Genomic DNA, 16,377 nt, shown 5'->3' with positions numbered 1-16,377 from the left:
CGCGGGTGGAGTTCGCTGGTGACTTCGTTGGGGCTGGACCGACTGGGATGGCCTCGCTCACACGTGCCTGACCGTTGGCCGGGAAGCCTCTGGCCTCCGCACGGCCTTCTGGCAGCGGGCTAGCTGGGGCTTGCTTCCCGGTGGCAAGAGAGGGCAGGCCCTGAGGGGCAGGGGCCTTACAAGCCTCTGCTCGCGTCTTGTTTGCTGACGTCGTCCAATTTGCCAAAACAAGTCGTGCTCGGCCACGCCCAGGACCCATGTGGGAGGATGAGAGAGATGGGTGAGGGCTTCAAAACGGGGTGGGGAACTCGCCCCGCCGGCCGGCGTGGCTCCGTGGCTGAGCGTCGACCTATGAGCCAGGAGGTCACGGTTGGATTCCCGGTCAGGGCACATGCCCGGGTTGCGGGCTCCATCCCCAGGAGGGGGCGTGCAGGAGGCAGGCGACCCATGGATGTTTCTATCTCTCTCTCTCTCTCTCTCTCTCTCTCTCTCTCTCTCCCTTCCTCTCTGAAATCCATAAAAATATATTTTTGAAAATAACCGAACACGGATGGAACCAGCGCCCCTTAGATCGGTGGTTCTCAACCTTCTGGCCCTTTACATACAGTGCCTCCTGTTGTGACCCAACCATGAAATTATTTTCGTGGCTACTTCATCACCGTCATGTTGCTGCTGTGATGAATCGTCATGCAAATATCCGATAGGCAGGATGGTCTTAGGCGACCCCTGTGAAAGGGTCGTTCGACCGCCAAAGGGGTCGCGACCCACAGGTTGAGAACCGCTGCCTTAGATGCTGGGGGTGCCACCCAGGCCTAACGCGAGCTCCCCAGCGCATGGCAGCGCCAGAGAACCTGCAGTACCACACGCGGACACCAGAGGGCGCCAGGCGGCCAGCTCCCGAAAAGGTCACACCCAGCAAACCTATGCGGTTAGCATATCGCACAGGAACCCAAACGGGATGCATCCTTACAAAAGATGTTTTTTATTTGTTTTTTGTTTTTTTAAAAAATATATATATTTTAATTAATTTCAGAGAGGCAAGAAGAGGGAGAGAGAGAGATAGAAACATCCATGAAGGATCGGCTGCCTCCTACTAGGGATCGAGCCGGCAACCCGGGCATGTGCCCTGACCGGGAATCGAACCAGTGACCTCCTGGTTCACAGGTCGAGGCTGGAGCACCGAGCCACGCCGGCCGGCCGGGCCTGACAGCGGATCTGAGAGGCCCTCGGACTCTGCAGCCACAGGCCGATGGGCGAAGGGTTCCCCTCGCAGGAAGCCAGCCCATGGAGACGGGGAGAGGGGACTTCTTTCCAAGGCAGGAAACACGATAGAAAACAACCAGCGCGTGAAGAGACGGGGAAAGGTGGCTGGGCCACAGCGACAAAATAAACCCCCCAGAGACCGATCGTAAAAACAACAACAACCACCAGAGACCTAGGAACGATCCGACAAAAATTCAGAATAATCGTCTTCCACTCCACGCAGAACTCGGGCGGAAAACGAAACCGCGCCGGGAAAGTGAGGCATGAACACAAGGAGAACATGGACAAGGAGCAGGGCCGCCTGTCTCTCGCCCTGTGGCAGGGGGCAGGCGGGCAGCCAGATGGGCCCTGCTCCCTCGGCTCACCCTCCTCATACAGGTGACCACCCCCAGCTTCCATTTAGGGGCTCAGCTCTGAGCCGGCCCCGCTGGCTGGCTGGCCGGCTGGCCTTTAATCCCATGTGCGGAGGCTCCAAAATGCAGGACGCGTAAGCCTGGGGGTGGGCAAGAGTAATAATACCATTGGGGCCTCGGGGACAGAAGGGTCCTGGGTTCGATTCTGGTCAAGGGCATGTACCTCGGCTGCAGGCTCCATCCCCGGCCCGGGCCCTGGTCGGGGCTTGTGCAAGAGGCAACCCGTCGATGTGTTTCTCTCTCATCCATGTTTCTCTCTCTGTGTCTCTCCTCTCTCTTCTGCTCTCTCTAAAAACCAATGGAAAAATATCCTCGGGTGAGGATCAGCAGCAACAGAAAGTTAGAAAACAATGGTACGTGAGTTGTTACAAAAGCTGTAAGTGCACCCCAAGGAAAGAACAAATATGCATAAAAAATAATTTTAAAAAAGCAAAAATGCATGTATTTACAGAAGCACGGCCGGAGAATTAAAAATGCATTAAGCCAGGCCGGGGTGGTTCCGTGGTGGAGCGTCCACCTCTGAACCAGGAGGTCAGGGTTCGATTCCCCGTCAAGGGCACAGGCCCGGATTGCGGGCTCGATCCCCAGTGTGGGGCGTGCAGGAGGCGGCCCATCCATGATCCTCTCTCATCATGGATGTTTCTCTCTCCCTCTCCCTTCCTCTCTGAAATCAATAAAAATATATTTAGCTCATCTCATTGCCACCAAGTTGACAGGGGGATGTGGACTCTTGCTGGCTGGGAGGAGGGAGCCGTGAGCCGACGCCAGCTGTCGGGGGCTGTCTGCCCTGGAGTTGTGCCTCTCTGGATCCCCAAATCCCCCCATTTGACCACCCTCTCTCTGCAGCCACCACTTTGCTTTCCATTTGCTAAATTGGCGCCCACTAAACCTCTGGGGGAGGAGGGATTACGGCTGGTGACAGATGTTATAGGAGGACAGGAGTCAGGCAGACCAGGCCAGTGTGACGCCTCCCGGCCGACCGGCTGCAGCCAGCCTGCTCCCAGGCCCCTGGCCTCCTTGTCCGGGGACCCCCTAGGGGGCTGCCCTCCTGGCGGGGGGGTCTGGCCCTACCCACCGAGGGGTGCAGGGGACAGTCATGGGCTCCCCAAGGAAGATGAGCAGCTCTTTCAAGCGGGGCTCGCTCAAGAGCTCCACGTCGGGGTCGCAGAAGGTGAGTGAGCCCTGGCCGGTGTGTCTCAGTGGGTAGAGCGCCGGCCTGCGGACTGAAGGGTCCCGGGTTCTGATTCTGGTCAAGGGCACGTACCTCGGTGGCAGGCTCCACCCCGGCCTGGGCCCTGATCGGGGCGTCCAGTGGATGTGTTTATTCTCACATCGATGTTTCTCTCTCTGTTGTTCCCTCTCTCTTGCAAATATTCAATGGAAAAATATCCTCGGGTGAGGAGTCAAAAAAAAAAAAAAAGGAAGGAGGTGAATGAGCGTTGCCTGGCGGCCTGAGGGCAGAGGGACAGACGACAGAGGGACCCTGGTCAGTGGGCATCTGTCCTCCGCTGTCCGCGGCCTATGGGGATGGGGTGCCCTGCCTTCGGAGCTGCTTCATCCGAACCCCTTCTCAGGGGGCGGGGGGAGGTCCCCCTTTCCTGCCAACCTTGTGACCAGCCTCTGTGGTCTCCTGGCTGCTCCCACCCTCAGAGACGGAGCTCACGGCCCTCACTGGATGCGTTTTTGGGGTGTGAGCTGTGCAGATCCCCGGGGCACACGGCACCTGGCCCCCCACCCCCGAAGTTCTGGGCTCTCCCCATCGCTTCTCCTGTGATGACTCTCCCCGCCCCCTGCGCTCCCTGCCGCCGGACCCAACGCCCCCCTCTTTGGTCCCCATCACATGTTGGGGGGAGCGCCGTGTGGGGCCTGGGAGACCCTCCGTGAGGGTCAGGATCACGCTGAGCCCCTGCGGAGGGTCAGGCAGCTCCGGGACTCGGAGCAAATCGAAACAGGTGCCTGGTACCCCGCCTTGTGCAGTCAGTGGGGTCTGGGGGCAAAGAATTCAACAAGAGGGGAGCAGGGGAGGAGACTTCAACGTTGGTCAAGATTGCAAACCAGCCCGGCTGGTGTGGCTCAGTGGCTGAGCGTCGACCTGTGAACCAGGAGGTCAGGGTTTGATTCCCGGTCGGGGCACGTGCCCGGGATGTGGGCTCCATCCCCCGTGGGGGGCGTGCAGGAGGCAGCCGATCAGTGATTCTCTCTCATCGTGGATGTTTCTCTCTCTCCCTCTCCCTTCCTCTCTCAAATCAATAAAAATGTATTTTAGAAATAAAAAGAGGTATGCCTCACAGAGGGGGAGGGAGGCGCAGCAGCTGGCAGGCGAATGCTCCTAATGTCTGCTTTCCTGTGATTAATGGCCCCGGATAAAAACCTTGAACCCGGGAAGCAGGCCCGGCCGCTAAGCCCGCCGAGAGCAGCGCTGGGGGCCCGGGAGGCCTCTTAAGCGACTTACATTTTTAACGCGACTGTTTGGGGATAAGCCATCCTTTTAGAATCTGGGGAGAGTAATACAGAGATGGAGAAGCAGCCGGCCGGCCTGGCTCAGGGGTTGAGCGTCGACCTGTGAGCCAGGAGGTCACGGGTTCGATTCCCGGTCAGGGCACGTGCCTGGGTTGCGGGCTCCATCTCCAGTGTGGGGCGTGCAGGAGGCGGCCGATCCATGATTCTCTCTCAGCATGGATGTTCCTATCTCTCTCTCCCTCTCCCTTCTGCTCTGAAAACAATATATATATATATATTTTTAATGAGCCCTGAATAGTTAGATTCCGTGGATAGAGCATCAGCCCACAGACCCCAGGCCTGAGCACCTGAGTTAGGGCATGGACCTCCTGCAGGCGTGCGCAGGAGGCAACCCATCAATGCGTCTCGCTCACATCGATGTCTCTCTCCCCCCCTTCCTTCCACTCGCTCTAAAACGTGATGGGAAAATATCCTTGAGTGAGGATCAACAACAACAACAACAAACAAATAAGGCTCCACAGCCTCAATAAAATAATAAAATAAAATAAAATAAAATCCTATATAACAAAGAGGTAATATGCACATTGACCATCACTCTACACACAAATGGCCGCCCTTATGTGCTCAAGATGGCCCCCTCATGTGGACACAAGAGGGCAGTTGGAGGCAACCAGGCCTGCAGGGGAGGGCAGTTGGGGGTGACCAGGTTTACAGGGGAGAGGGATTGGGGGGGAAAGAGACCTGCAGGGGAGGGCAGTTGGGGGCACCAGGCCAGCAGGGGAGGGCAGTTGGGGATGACCAGGCCTTCTATAAAATTTTTTATTTTATTTCTAATCTTATTTTTAATTTCATTTTATTTTTATTTTATTTTATTTTTTATTTTTATTTATTTGTATTTTAATTTATTTTTTAATTTATTTTTAATTTATTTTAATTTATTTTTTAATTATTTTTTATTTTATATTTTATTTTTATTTTATTTTTAATTTATTTTTTATTTTATTTTTATTTTATTTTTAATTTATTTTATTAAATCAAAAAATAAATTAAAAATAAAATAATAATAAATGAAAAATAAAATTAAAATTAATTAAAAAATAAAATTAAAATTAAATATAATAATAAAATTAAAAAATGAAGAAAAATGAAGAACTAAACTCCTGGTGAGCCCAAGGAGGAAGACAGGAAGGAGATGGGCGGTGCCTGGTGTTGGGGTGTGAAAGCATCAGGGGACCCCAACTGCCCTCTCATTATCTCCCCCTTCTCTCCTTCTCTCTCGCACCTCCCCTGCACTCACACTCTCCCTCCACCTCCCCGACCAGTGAATCTGGAGCAAACTGCAGCTGCAGCCAGGCGGGGGCAGCAGGGAGCTGAGCTGGCAGGGCCCTGGGCTCCCTAGATTGGCCCATGGGGGCCCCATGTGCAGAGAGCTGCAGCGCCCGGGACCCCTTAGCTGAGGGTCCGCCCAGGTGGGCGCTGTGGCTGGGCTGGGCTCTCCCGCCTGGCGGTCGGGCCAAAACGAAGCTTTTTGAGCCTCTCGGAAAGCCGAGAGTGGAGCGCTGGCTGGTGGGGTTTGGGGGTACATGGGAGGGTGATGGTCCCAGGGAACAACTTCCAGGTACACAGCGGCCACGCCTGGTGACGGCAGCAATAACACCGTCCTGTCCACCGAAGGCTGCTGGGGAGAATAGATCTTTATTTTTATTTTTATTTTTTTATTATTTTTTTAAAATATATTTTTATTGATTTTTTACAGAGAGAAAAGGAGAGAGACAGAGAGTCAGAAACATCGATGAGAGAGAAACATCGATCAGCTGCCTCCTGCACATCTCCTACTGGGGATGTGCCCGCAACCCAGGAACATGCCCTTGACCGGAATCGAACCTGGGACCCTTCAGTCCGCAGGCCGACGCTCTATCCACTGAGCCAAACCGGTTTCGGCTAATTTTATTGTTTTTAATTGATTTCAGACAGAGGGAGAGAAAGAGAGAGAGAGAGAAACATCAGTGATGAGAGCGAATCATGGATCGGCTGCCTCCTACACGCCCCCTCCTGGGGATCAAGCCCGCAACCCAGGCATGTGCCCTGACCGGGAATCGAATGGTGACCTCCTGGTTCCTAGGTCGAAGCTCATCCAACGGGCCACGCCAGCCGGGCCGGAACACGGATATGGGAAAGGAGGAAGGAGGGAGGGAAGCAGGAGGTGGCCGTTTTGCAGCCGGAATGACCATGCATAGGGGCGCACGCAGCTCCCGGCCTGGCCGTGTGGGGTGACCGCGGGTGGGGGGGTCCCGCCGGCTGCTGCCGGTGGAGGGGTCGGCCGGGATGCTCGGCACCCGGGCAAGGACGAGAGAGTCAGGGGGGACTCCCGCGGCATTCGGGGTGGTGCTCGCCTTGACCTCTGACCCAGCCTCGGGTGACTGGGAGAAGGGTTTGGGGAGGGGAATGTCCCGGGAGGCCTCCTCCCGGCTCCTCGGGGCCCGGGCACTGCCCCCGTCACGAGGGGCATCTGAGGGACCGATGATGCCGACCGTCTCGATTATGCAAACCACACGGACGTTTCCAGCCAGGGAAGGACTGGCCGGGGGATGAGGAGGGGGGTCCCTTCAAAGGGGAGGTCCCCGCCCCCCCTCCTCTCCTGGGTCCCCAGGCAGTGTTCCTGGGAGGCCACATGGGGTGGCCTGGCAGCCTGGGATCACGCGGCCGGGGCACAGGGCTCACATGCTGCTCATGTGGACGCTCTTAAAGGGAGGGTCCTCCGCAGCCAGCTTCCTGCCCCGTCCGAGGAGGAGGCCGCGGGAGGCCAGGCTGCACCCTCCCGGCTCTGCCGCCGGCCCAGGTAAGCTCGGTGTGGCTCTGCCAGGCGTGGGCTCGGCTCCCAGCGGCCTCCAGCTCCTCTTCCGCGGAGGCCGGCTGCACAGGCCTCCTCCCGGCCGGGGGACCCGTGCACGGCCGCGGGGGGGGCGGGGGGCCTGGGATGATTCCTTGAGAGGACGAGTCCTGGGTCAGTCGGCCACTGCCCGGCTCAACAGGCTGGCTACTTCTTTTTTTAAAAAAAAAATATTTTTTATTGATTTCAGAGAGGAAGGGAGAGGGAGAGAGAGAGAGAGACATCAATGATCAGAGAGAGTCATGGATCGGCTGCCCCTGCACGCCCCCCACTGGGGATCGAGCCCGAGACCCGGACATGTGCCCTTGACAGAAATCTAACCCGGGACCGTTCAGCCCGCTGAACCAAAGCGGCTGGGACGGCTGCACTAATTGACTATCGCCAGGTGAGAGCAGCTAGGTTGGATCGGGCTGGCTGACCTCAGCAGGTGGGATTAGCCTGCCTGGATCAGGCTCTTTAACTCGGTAGGTGGGATTGGCTCGATTGGCTTACTTAGGTTAATTAAACCAGTAGTAGGATTAGCTGGAGTGGATTAGGCTGGTTAAACCAGTAACCAGGGCTAACTAGATTGGATCAGGTTGATGAAAAAGATATACGGGGTAAAGATACATCAGTGGCCTCCTGCACACACCCCAACCGGGGCCAGGGACCGAGCCTGCCACCCCGGTCCCTGCCCTTGACCGGGAATCGAATCCGCCACTCTCAGGTGCCAGGGCGGGCGCTCTAACCACTGAGCGACACCACGTGGGGCCACAGGCAGCCGCAGAGGGACAGCGCGCTCGAAATAGACCCAGGAGGCCAGCGGTGGTGTCTTCTGGCTAAACTGGTCCCCCGTCATTTGGCTGCGGGTGGGGCTCGCTGTTAATTTTGGCCCAAAGACAGAAGGCCGCGGAGTCAACAGAGGCCCGCCCAGCAGCGAACCAGCCCCCGTGGTTTCAGAAGCCACTTCGGAGGCTGCAGACACCCAGGCCCAAAGCCATGTCCTGTGGCCCAGGCCCTGCCCGCCCCCCGGGGTCCCCCCTGTCACCCCACCCCGGCCCCAGCCTTCCCCGCCCTCCTGCACCCCTCCTTGTAGGGACGTCCCCACCCGTGTGGACATGGTCCAGAATGTCAAACCCTCCTGACTCCTGTCCACGGGACGCCTCCCCGGGCTCCACGCTGGCTGTCTCCTGCCATCAGAACCCACAGAAAAGCCACCCGGCCAGGTGGCTCAGTGGTTGAGCGTTGACCTACGAACCAGGAGGTCCCGGTTCCATACCTGGTCAGGGCACATGCCCGGGTTGCCAGGGGCAGCCAGTCAATGATTCTCTCTCATCAGTGATGTTTCTCTCTTCCTCGCTGAAATCAATCAAAACATATTTAACGAAAGAAGCCCAGAGGATAACCGGACAGTGAGCATGTGGGCACCCACCGCCCAGATCGTACCAGCGTTAATCGGTCATGTTTGCAGCAGATGGGCTGTATTTTTTTCCGTCTCTTCATGGGAAAAAAAAAATAAGAGAAAAAGAAAGAAAAAGGATCTGGCAGCCCCAATTCTTTCAGCCCAGGGCCCTCGGACGTCCCTGCCGGGCCTGGCCAGACCCCTCACGGACACGCGTCTGTCCTCCACGGCCCGGCCTTTCTCCCGCAGCCCTGTCCGGCTCAGCTCTCGGCTGCTTTCTCTTTTCTTTCTTTGCTTTTCAAATACGTTTGTATTGGTTACACAGAGAGGGAGAGGGGGCGAGAGAGAGAAACACCCATGATGAGAGAGCATCGTGGATGAGCTGGCCCCCGCACGCCCCACACTGGGGACCGAGCCCGCAACCGGGCATGTGCCCTGACAGGGATTCGAACCCGGGACCCTCTCGGTCCGCCACAGGCCGACGCTCTACCCGCTGAGCCAAACCAGCCGGGTCGACTCGGATGTTTTGGGCGGCCGTCCCGCGAAGGGCAGGCGGGTGAATTTTACAGGCGGGGAAGCACGGATGCTGAGGGTGCCTTGGGGAGACCTGGGCCTCACGCCCACCTCCTTGTCTCCCAGGGACAGAAGGCGTGGATCGAGAAGACCTTCTGCAGGCGGGAATGCGTCTTCGTCGTCCCCAGCACCAAGGACCCCAGCAGGTGACCTGGGAGCCACAGGGAAGCCACGGTCCAGACCCGCCCGGGGCCCCCGGCTGCCGGCAACTCTTCTTTCTTTTTATTTTGATCCTCCCCTGGGGATATTTCTTTCCATTGATTTCCAGACAGAGTGAAAGGGGGGGAGAGAGAGAGAGAGAGAGAGAGAGAGAGAGAGATCCCATCTTCATGTTGCTGCACCTCAACGTCCCTCCTTAACTTCAGGGGCGCCTGGGCCTCCTCGATGGAACCCTCTAGGGCCGCCCTGCAGTCGCCCTGCACAGACACACGGCTAAGTGCCTCCTGGGACCAAAGCCAGAATGAAAACCAGTGGGGGTGTGCAGCAGGCGGCCGACCCACGACTCTCTCTCTTCATGGATGTCTCTCTCTCTCTCTCTCTCTCTCTCTCTCTCTCTCCCTCTCCCTTCCTTCTTTCGAAATCCGTAAAAACACTAGAGGCCCGGTGCATGGATCCGTGCACATGGAAAGGAAATTAATTAGAGGAAATATTTCAGAGGCCGGGGAGGGACCGCGGGAGATTGGCTGGCCAGGGAGGGACTGCGGGAGGGCTCCAGGGCGAGTCCGGCCCATCTTGCCTGGTCCCAATCGGCCAGACCCCAGCAATAGGCTAACCTGCCGGTTGGAGCGTCTGCCCCCTGGTGGTCAGTGCGTGTCATAGCGACTGGTCGGACGGTCGGACACTTAGCATATTAGGCCTTTATTATAAAGGATATTTTAAGAGAGAGAGAGAGGGAGAGAAAAGACTGTTTTTGCCTTTGTTCTCAGGTGTTGCTGTGGCCAGCTCATCGCCCTGCATATCCCCCCTCTGCCCAGCGTAACATCCGGCAAAAATGGGGAGGAGGGCACAGAGCTGGAGGCTCCGCCGGAGAAATGGTCTGTGGGCAGACACACCCAGGCCTACCCGACCGATGCCTACGGGACGCTGGAGTTCCAGGGTGGCGGATACTGCAACAAAGCCATGGTGAGACGGGCTGAGGCAGGGCCGTCCCCCGGCCCACAGCCCCCGTCAGAGCCCCAGCCCCCCAGACACCCAGACCGGGGCACCTGGGTCTTCTTTCAGGGGCATCGCTCAATCCTCCAGGATGGTTCCTGGCAAAGACAGGGAATGCACCTGTGCCCGGCCGGCGTGGCTCCGTGGCGGAGCGCCGACCTAGGAACCAGGAGGTCAGGGTTCCATTCCCGGTCAGGGCACAGGCCCGGGTTGCGGGCTCGATCCCCAGTGTGGGGCGTGCTGGAGGCAGCTGATCCATGATTCTCTCTCATCAGTGATGTTTCTCCCTCTCCCTGCCTCTCTGAAATCAATAAAGACGTATTTCTATAAAAAGAAATATATCTGCATGCTCAGCATTTTAGCCATGAGATTTAAAAAATACTATTTATTTTAGAGAGACATTCATTTGTTCTTCTACTTATTTAATGGATTTCTTTTTTTTTTTTTTTTTGAGAGAGAGAGAGGGAGAGAGAGGGAGAGAAGCATCGATGTGAGAATGAAACATTGACTGGTTGCCTCCCGCACACATTCCAACTGGGAACCGAACCCAAGACCTGGGTGTGCGCCCTGACTGGGGATCGCACCCACGACCCTGGCGTTTCGGGACGACGTGCTCACCCGCTGAGCCCCCGGCCAGGGCTTAGAAACGGGGCGCTGTGATAAGGAACCAGTCGTGCCCCTTACTGTGAGTGCACAGACCATGCTCTTGGCCCAGACGCTGCGAGCTGCTTCCTCCTCCTGCCTCCCCGGGGGCGGGAGGGGTGACGTGCTGGTTGGTGGGTTGTCTGGGTTCTGCTTTCTGGCTGGGCACCGTGCCCCCTCCTGGGACGGGGGAGGGGCGCCTGGACGTGGTTCCCTCTGAAGTCCATCCACGCCCCCCTGGTCTGTGCCCAGCTGGCCCAGGGGGCCAGGGCTTGTCCTGTTTGCAGGGAGGGCCCTCGGGCTGGAGCCCTGCCAGCCGGGGAGGCGGAGCGCTGGGCTCCGTTCAGCCGGCGCTGAGTCACACTCCCACGCGCCCCGTCAGGCCGTCTCTGCGACTGCTTTTCTCCTTTTTTTAAAAGAAAACCACAATGCACCACTTGATTATTATTATTATTGTAATTATTCTTTGGTGAACCCTCACCCGAGAGAGGGGAAGGGAGGGGGAGAGACACAGAGAGAGAAACATCGACGGGAGGGAGACACATCGATGGGTTGCCTCCCGCACCGGGATCGAGCCTGCACCCGAGGTACATGCCCTCGACCGGGAATCGAACCCCAGACCCTTTGGTTCACAGGCCAACGCTCTATCCGCTGAGCCACGCCAGCCAGGGCCCTGAAACATTTTCTGGTGCTCGTATCAAATTCAAGTGTCGTTTACTTGTAGTTTACGTACGTCCTGTAGTTTCCTTGCTCCATCTGGCAGCCCCCACCCCCCCCCCCGGCCCCCCGCAAAAAAAGTTTCCTCCCGTCTCTTCGTCACCGGCTCCTGTAGAGGCCACAGAACCTGAGGGAGAGAAAGCCAGAGGACAATTTCAAAAAAAAAAAATTTTTTTTAAATTGATTTCAGAGAGGAAGAGAGAGAGAAACATCAATGAGAGAGAATCATGGATCGGCTGCCTCCTGCACGCCCCACACTGGGGATCCAGCCCGCAACCCGGGCCTGTGCCCTGACCGGGAATCGAACCCTGACCTCCTGGTTTCTAGGTCGACGCTCAACCCCTGAGCCACGCCAGCCCCCTGCCCCGGGGACGTGCTCAGCGCCACGCCCTCTCTTGCAGTACATCCGCGTGTCCTACGACACCAAGCCGGACGCGCTGCTGCACCTGATGGTGAAGGACTGGCAGCTGGAACTCCCTAAGCTCCTCATCTCCGTGCACGGAGGCCTCCAGAGCTTCCAGATGCAGCCCAAGCTGAAGCAGGTGTTCGGCAAGGGCCTGGTCAAGGCCGCCGTGACCACGGGCGCCTGGATCTTCACGGGGGGCGTCAGCACGGGTGAGCGCGCGGCCCCAGAGAGCTTCCCCGGAAGGAAAAGCCACGTGTGTGGCAGCCCGAGGTCGCGTTTGGGTTTTTATTTTTTAAAATATATTTTTAAGAAAGAAAAAATAAAATATTTTTATTGCCCGAGCCGATTTGGCTCAGTGGATAGAGATTCGGCGGTTGGACGGAAGGGCCCCGGGTTCGATTCCGGCCCAGGTTGCGGGCTCCTCCCCGGCCCCGGCCCTGGTGTGTGTGTCTCACATCGATGTTTCTGTCTTTTCCTCTCTCTGAAAGAACAATGGAAAAATGTCTTCGGGTGAAGATTAAAAAGAAATATATAAATATATTATTGATTGCAGAAGGGGAGGGAGAGAGAGAGACATCAATGATGAGAGAGGATCACTGATGGGCTGCCTCCTGCACGCCCCCTACTGGGGATCGAACCCACAACCCGGGCCTGTGCCCTGACCGGCGATGGAACCGTGACCTCCTGGTTCACAGGTCAAGGCTCAAGCACTGAGCCAGGCCGCCAGAGCCGGGGTACCTTCTTTCAATGGCAAAGATCACCATGTCTCCACCCGTTCCCCAGGGGCAGAGTGGCCCAGAGAAGGGGTTCCCCCCCCAGCTCCCCTCCCCCCACCCATCCACAGGGGGCCTCACTCATGGGCCTCCCGGCTGCTCCCAGGGGTCATCAGCCACGTCGGGGACGCCCTGAAGGACCACTCCTCCAAGTCCCGGGGCCGGGTCTGCGCCATCGGCATCGCCCCCTGGGGCCTCGTGGAGAACAAGGACGACCTGATCGGGAAGGACGTGAGTGCCTCCTCCCCGACTGGGCCATTGAGCGTTCATCATTATTGTCGCTTTTGGACGCCGGCAATTTAAAGAAAACCCAAGTCTGTCCTCTGAGGTCGTGGCAGGTCCCCCTGCAGTTGTCCGAAATGAGGAAGACGGGCTCCCATCAACCCCTCTTCCCTCTCGGCCACTGTAACCAACGTCTTGCCAAACCGCGACGGGACATCACCACCAGGGCCTTCTTAATCCGCGTGGTTATTTGTTTCTTATTTAATTTATTATTATTATTATTATTATTAGAGAGAGAGATGAAAGGAGAGCAGCAGGGAGCTAGAAACACTGATGATACATCATGGATCGGCCGCTGCCCGCACGCCCCACACTGGGGATGGAGCCTGTAACCCGGGCCTGTGCCCTGACCGGGAATCGAACCGTGACCTCCTGGTTCATAGGTCAACGTTCAAACACTGAGCCATATCGCCGGGCTACGTATAGGATTTTGTGTTAAGATAGATTTTCATTTCTTTGCCATCGATGCCCAGGAGTACAATGGCTGGGTTGGCGTTATCTAAAAGTAATTTATTCCTCAGCCCGGCTGGCGTGGCTCAGTGGTTTAGCATCGAACCAGGAGGTCACTGGTTTGATCCCCGGTCAGGGCACAGGCCCGGGTGGCGGGCTCCATCCCCAGTGTGGGGCGTGCAGGGGGCAGCCGATCCATGAGCCCTCTCATCATGGATGTTTCTCTCTCTCTCATCCTCTCCCTTCCTCTCTAAAATCAATAAAAAAATAATTTTATATAGAAATTAAAAAAAAAAAGTCCATCATGAGAGAGGACAGGAAAGGGACAGCAGGCCGCACTGCACTGGGAGCCGGGGCATTGCTGCCTGCATCCGCGTCCCGGCTGCCCCCGCGGGCGTGACTGCGCCTGGGCTGCGGCTCTGACGGGAGCTGTGCCTCTTGTCAGGTGACGAGACTCTACCAGACCATGTCCAACCCTCTCAGCAAGCTGTCCGTGCTCAACAGCGCCCACACGCACTTCATCCTGGCCGACAACGGCACGCTGGGCCGCTACGGCGCCGAGGTGACGCTCCGGCGGCAGCTGGAGAAGCACATCTCCCTGCAGAAGATCAACACACGTGAGTCCCGGCCACGGCCACGGCCACAGCCACCCAACCGCCCGGGTGTGTAAAGCCTTAACCGTGTCCCTGTTAGATCCACAGAAGACGACTTGATTTGGCCCTCTTTCTTTTTAAAAAAATATATTTTTATTGATCTCAGAGAGAGGAAGGGAGAGGGAGAGAGAGAGAAACATCCATGATGAGAGAGAATCGTGGATCGGCCGCCTCCTGCACGCCCCACACTGGGGATGGAGCCTGCAACCCGGGCCTGTGCCCTGACTGGGAATCGAACCGTGACCTCCTGGTTCCTGGGTCGATGCTCAACCACGGAGCCATGCTGGCCGGGCTCTGGTAGGGTTTCTGTGGAAGACAACCTGGAAAAGGAAGGTCAACCAAAGGGACTGTGAGGCTGACAGCTCGGCGGGGGCGGCCGCCCTGAGCAGCGGTGGGTTTCCGAGAGTCGGATCTCCCGGACGCACGGGCTGGCGACGGGATGTGTCCTCCCGTGTTTGGATTCTTCCGGATTTGCACGCTTCACGCCGCCGGCTCCACGCGGCCATGGGGCTGCTGGGCTTCCCTTTGTCATCCTTTGCCTCGGGCTCGGAGCGGGGCAGGGACGGCAAAGGGGTGCTCGGCTGTCACCTCTCCCGGCGCGGAGCTTCGGGGGGGGGCGTGGGGGCGGGACGTCCAGCCTAAACCACGAGGAACGAATTCCACTGTTTCCAGAGGAAGAAGGTGATTTGGCTGCCATATTCCTGCCAAGCCGGTCTTGGGCTGGAAGACTCAAAGGCAGGGTGGGGCCATGTCATCTGGGTCCATTTTTTAAAATATGTGTTTTTTATTGATTTCAGAGAGGAAGGGAGAGGGAGAGAGAGAGAGAAACATCCACGATGAGAAAGAATCATGGATCGGCTGCCTCCTGCACGTCCCCCACTGGGGATGGAGCCCGCAACCCGGGCCTGTGCCCTGACCGGGGATCGAATCGTGACCTCCTGGTTCCTAGGTCGACGCTCAACCACGGAGCCACGCAGGCTGGGCCATAGCAGACCCTCGAACGCACATTTGCCGAACGGAACTGAACGGAGATTATTCGGGTTAAGAGTTGGTTCAACATATTTCCGAGTTCCTGGCTGCAGAAATGCATCATGGGGGCCAACCGGAACCACTACCCCGTCCCTCTTGAGTTCTGGAATCCCCTCACGTATCCATTTCATCGAAGGAAGGCCTTCAGAGCTTTGAGACCAAGGACATGTCTCCTACTTGGCGTTGGTTGACGTTAATCAAATAACTCCCGAGGCAGCCCCGGTCGGTGTGGCCCAGTGGTTGGGCTTGGACCCATGAACCAAGAGGTGGCCGGTTCCATTCCCGGTCGAGGGCTCATGCGCGGGTTGCTGTCTCCGATCCCGGGAGGGGGCGTGCATGAGGCCAGCCGATCCGTGGTTCTCTCCCATCATGGATGTTTCTATCTCTCTCTCCCCCCCTCTCCCTTCCTCTCTGAAATCAATAAAATACAATAAATGAGCCCTGGCCAGTGTGGCTCAGTGGATAGAGTGCTGACCTGCAGACGGAAGGGTCACAGGTTCCGCTCGCCGTCAAAGACACGGACCTCGGTGCAGGCTCGGTCTCCAGCCCCGTCGGGTGGCCCGCGGGAGGCAACCCAGTGATGTGTCTCCCTCACATCGATGTTTCTCTCTCCCTGCGCCTCCCTCCCACCCTCCCTGGAAATCAATGGAAAAACACCCTCCAGTGAGGATTCACCACAACAGGAACGGACATGGGGAGGGGATTGGGCTGGGCGGGGGGTCTGATGGGACTGTGTGTGTCCTGCAGGGCTGGGCCAGGGGGTGCCCGTTGTGGCCCTGGTGGTGGAAGGCGGCCCCAACGTCTTCTCCGTCGTCCTGGAGTACCTCCGCGAGGAGCCGCCGGTCCCCGTGGTGGTCTGCGACGGCAGCGGGCGGGCCTCGGACATTCTGTCGTTCGCGCACAAATACTGTGAGGAAGGAGGGTAGGATTCCTGACGGGGTGCGCAGGGCGGGGCCGGAAACCTTGGTCGTTCCAAAAAAATGTTCGGGAAGGAATCTCTTCAAATGCATTTCTATTGGTGTCAGAGAGGAAGGGAGAGGGAGGGAGAGAGAGAGAAACATCCGTGATGAGAGAGAATCATGGACCGGCTGCCTCCTGCACGCCCCCCACTGGGGATGGAGCCCGCAACCCGGGCCTGTGCCCTGACCCGGAATCGAACCCGGGACCCCCTGGCTCCTAGGTCGGTGCTCAGTCACTGAGCCTCGCCGGCCGGGCTCAAGAAGGCACCTGGGCTGGGTTCTCCCATCTCCCCAGGTCGGCGTGGGAGGGAGCCGTGGAGACCATGGTGTTGCT

The 16,377-nt window shown here is 57.6% G+C and overlaps 1 protein-coding gene across 1 annotated transcript in view; it reads left to right on the top strand.

Moving 5' to 3' along the window:
- Nucleotides 1-2,772: 2,772 nt before the first annotated feature.
- Nucleotides 2,773-16,377, top strand: part of TRPM1 (transient receptor potential cation channel subfamily M member 1) — a gene marked incomplete at both ends in the record, with an annotated part of 35,394 nt that continues 21,789 nt past the window's right edge. The window contains 7 exons of the mRNA XM_081114845.1: nt 2,773-2,847; nt 9,047-9,126; nt 9,907-10,102; nt 11,893-12,106; nt 12,777-12,901; nt 13,848-14,019; nt 15,832-16,006. Coding sequence (XP_080970971.1) covers nt 2,773-2,847; nt 9,047-9,126; nt 9,907-10,102; nt 11,893-12,106; nt 12,777-12,901; nt 13,848-14,019; nt 15,832-16,006 — 1,037 coding nt within the window. The remainder of the gene's footprint in view (nt 2,848-9,046; nt 9,127-9,906; nt 10,103-11,892; nt 12,107-12,776; nt 12,902-13,847; nt 14,020-15,831; nt 16,007-16,377) is intronic.

This window comes from Myotis nattereri (assembly GCF_964212035.1).
Source record: "Myotis nattereri genome assembly, chromosome: 21".
Classification (NCBI taxonomy): Eukaryota; Metazoa; Chordata; class Mammalia; order Chiroptera; family Vespertilionidae; genus Myotis; species Myotis nattereri.
The sequence above is the reverse complement of the archived record's forward strand: the minus strand, read 5'-3'. Positions and strand labels throughout refer to the sequence as shown.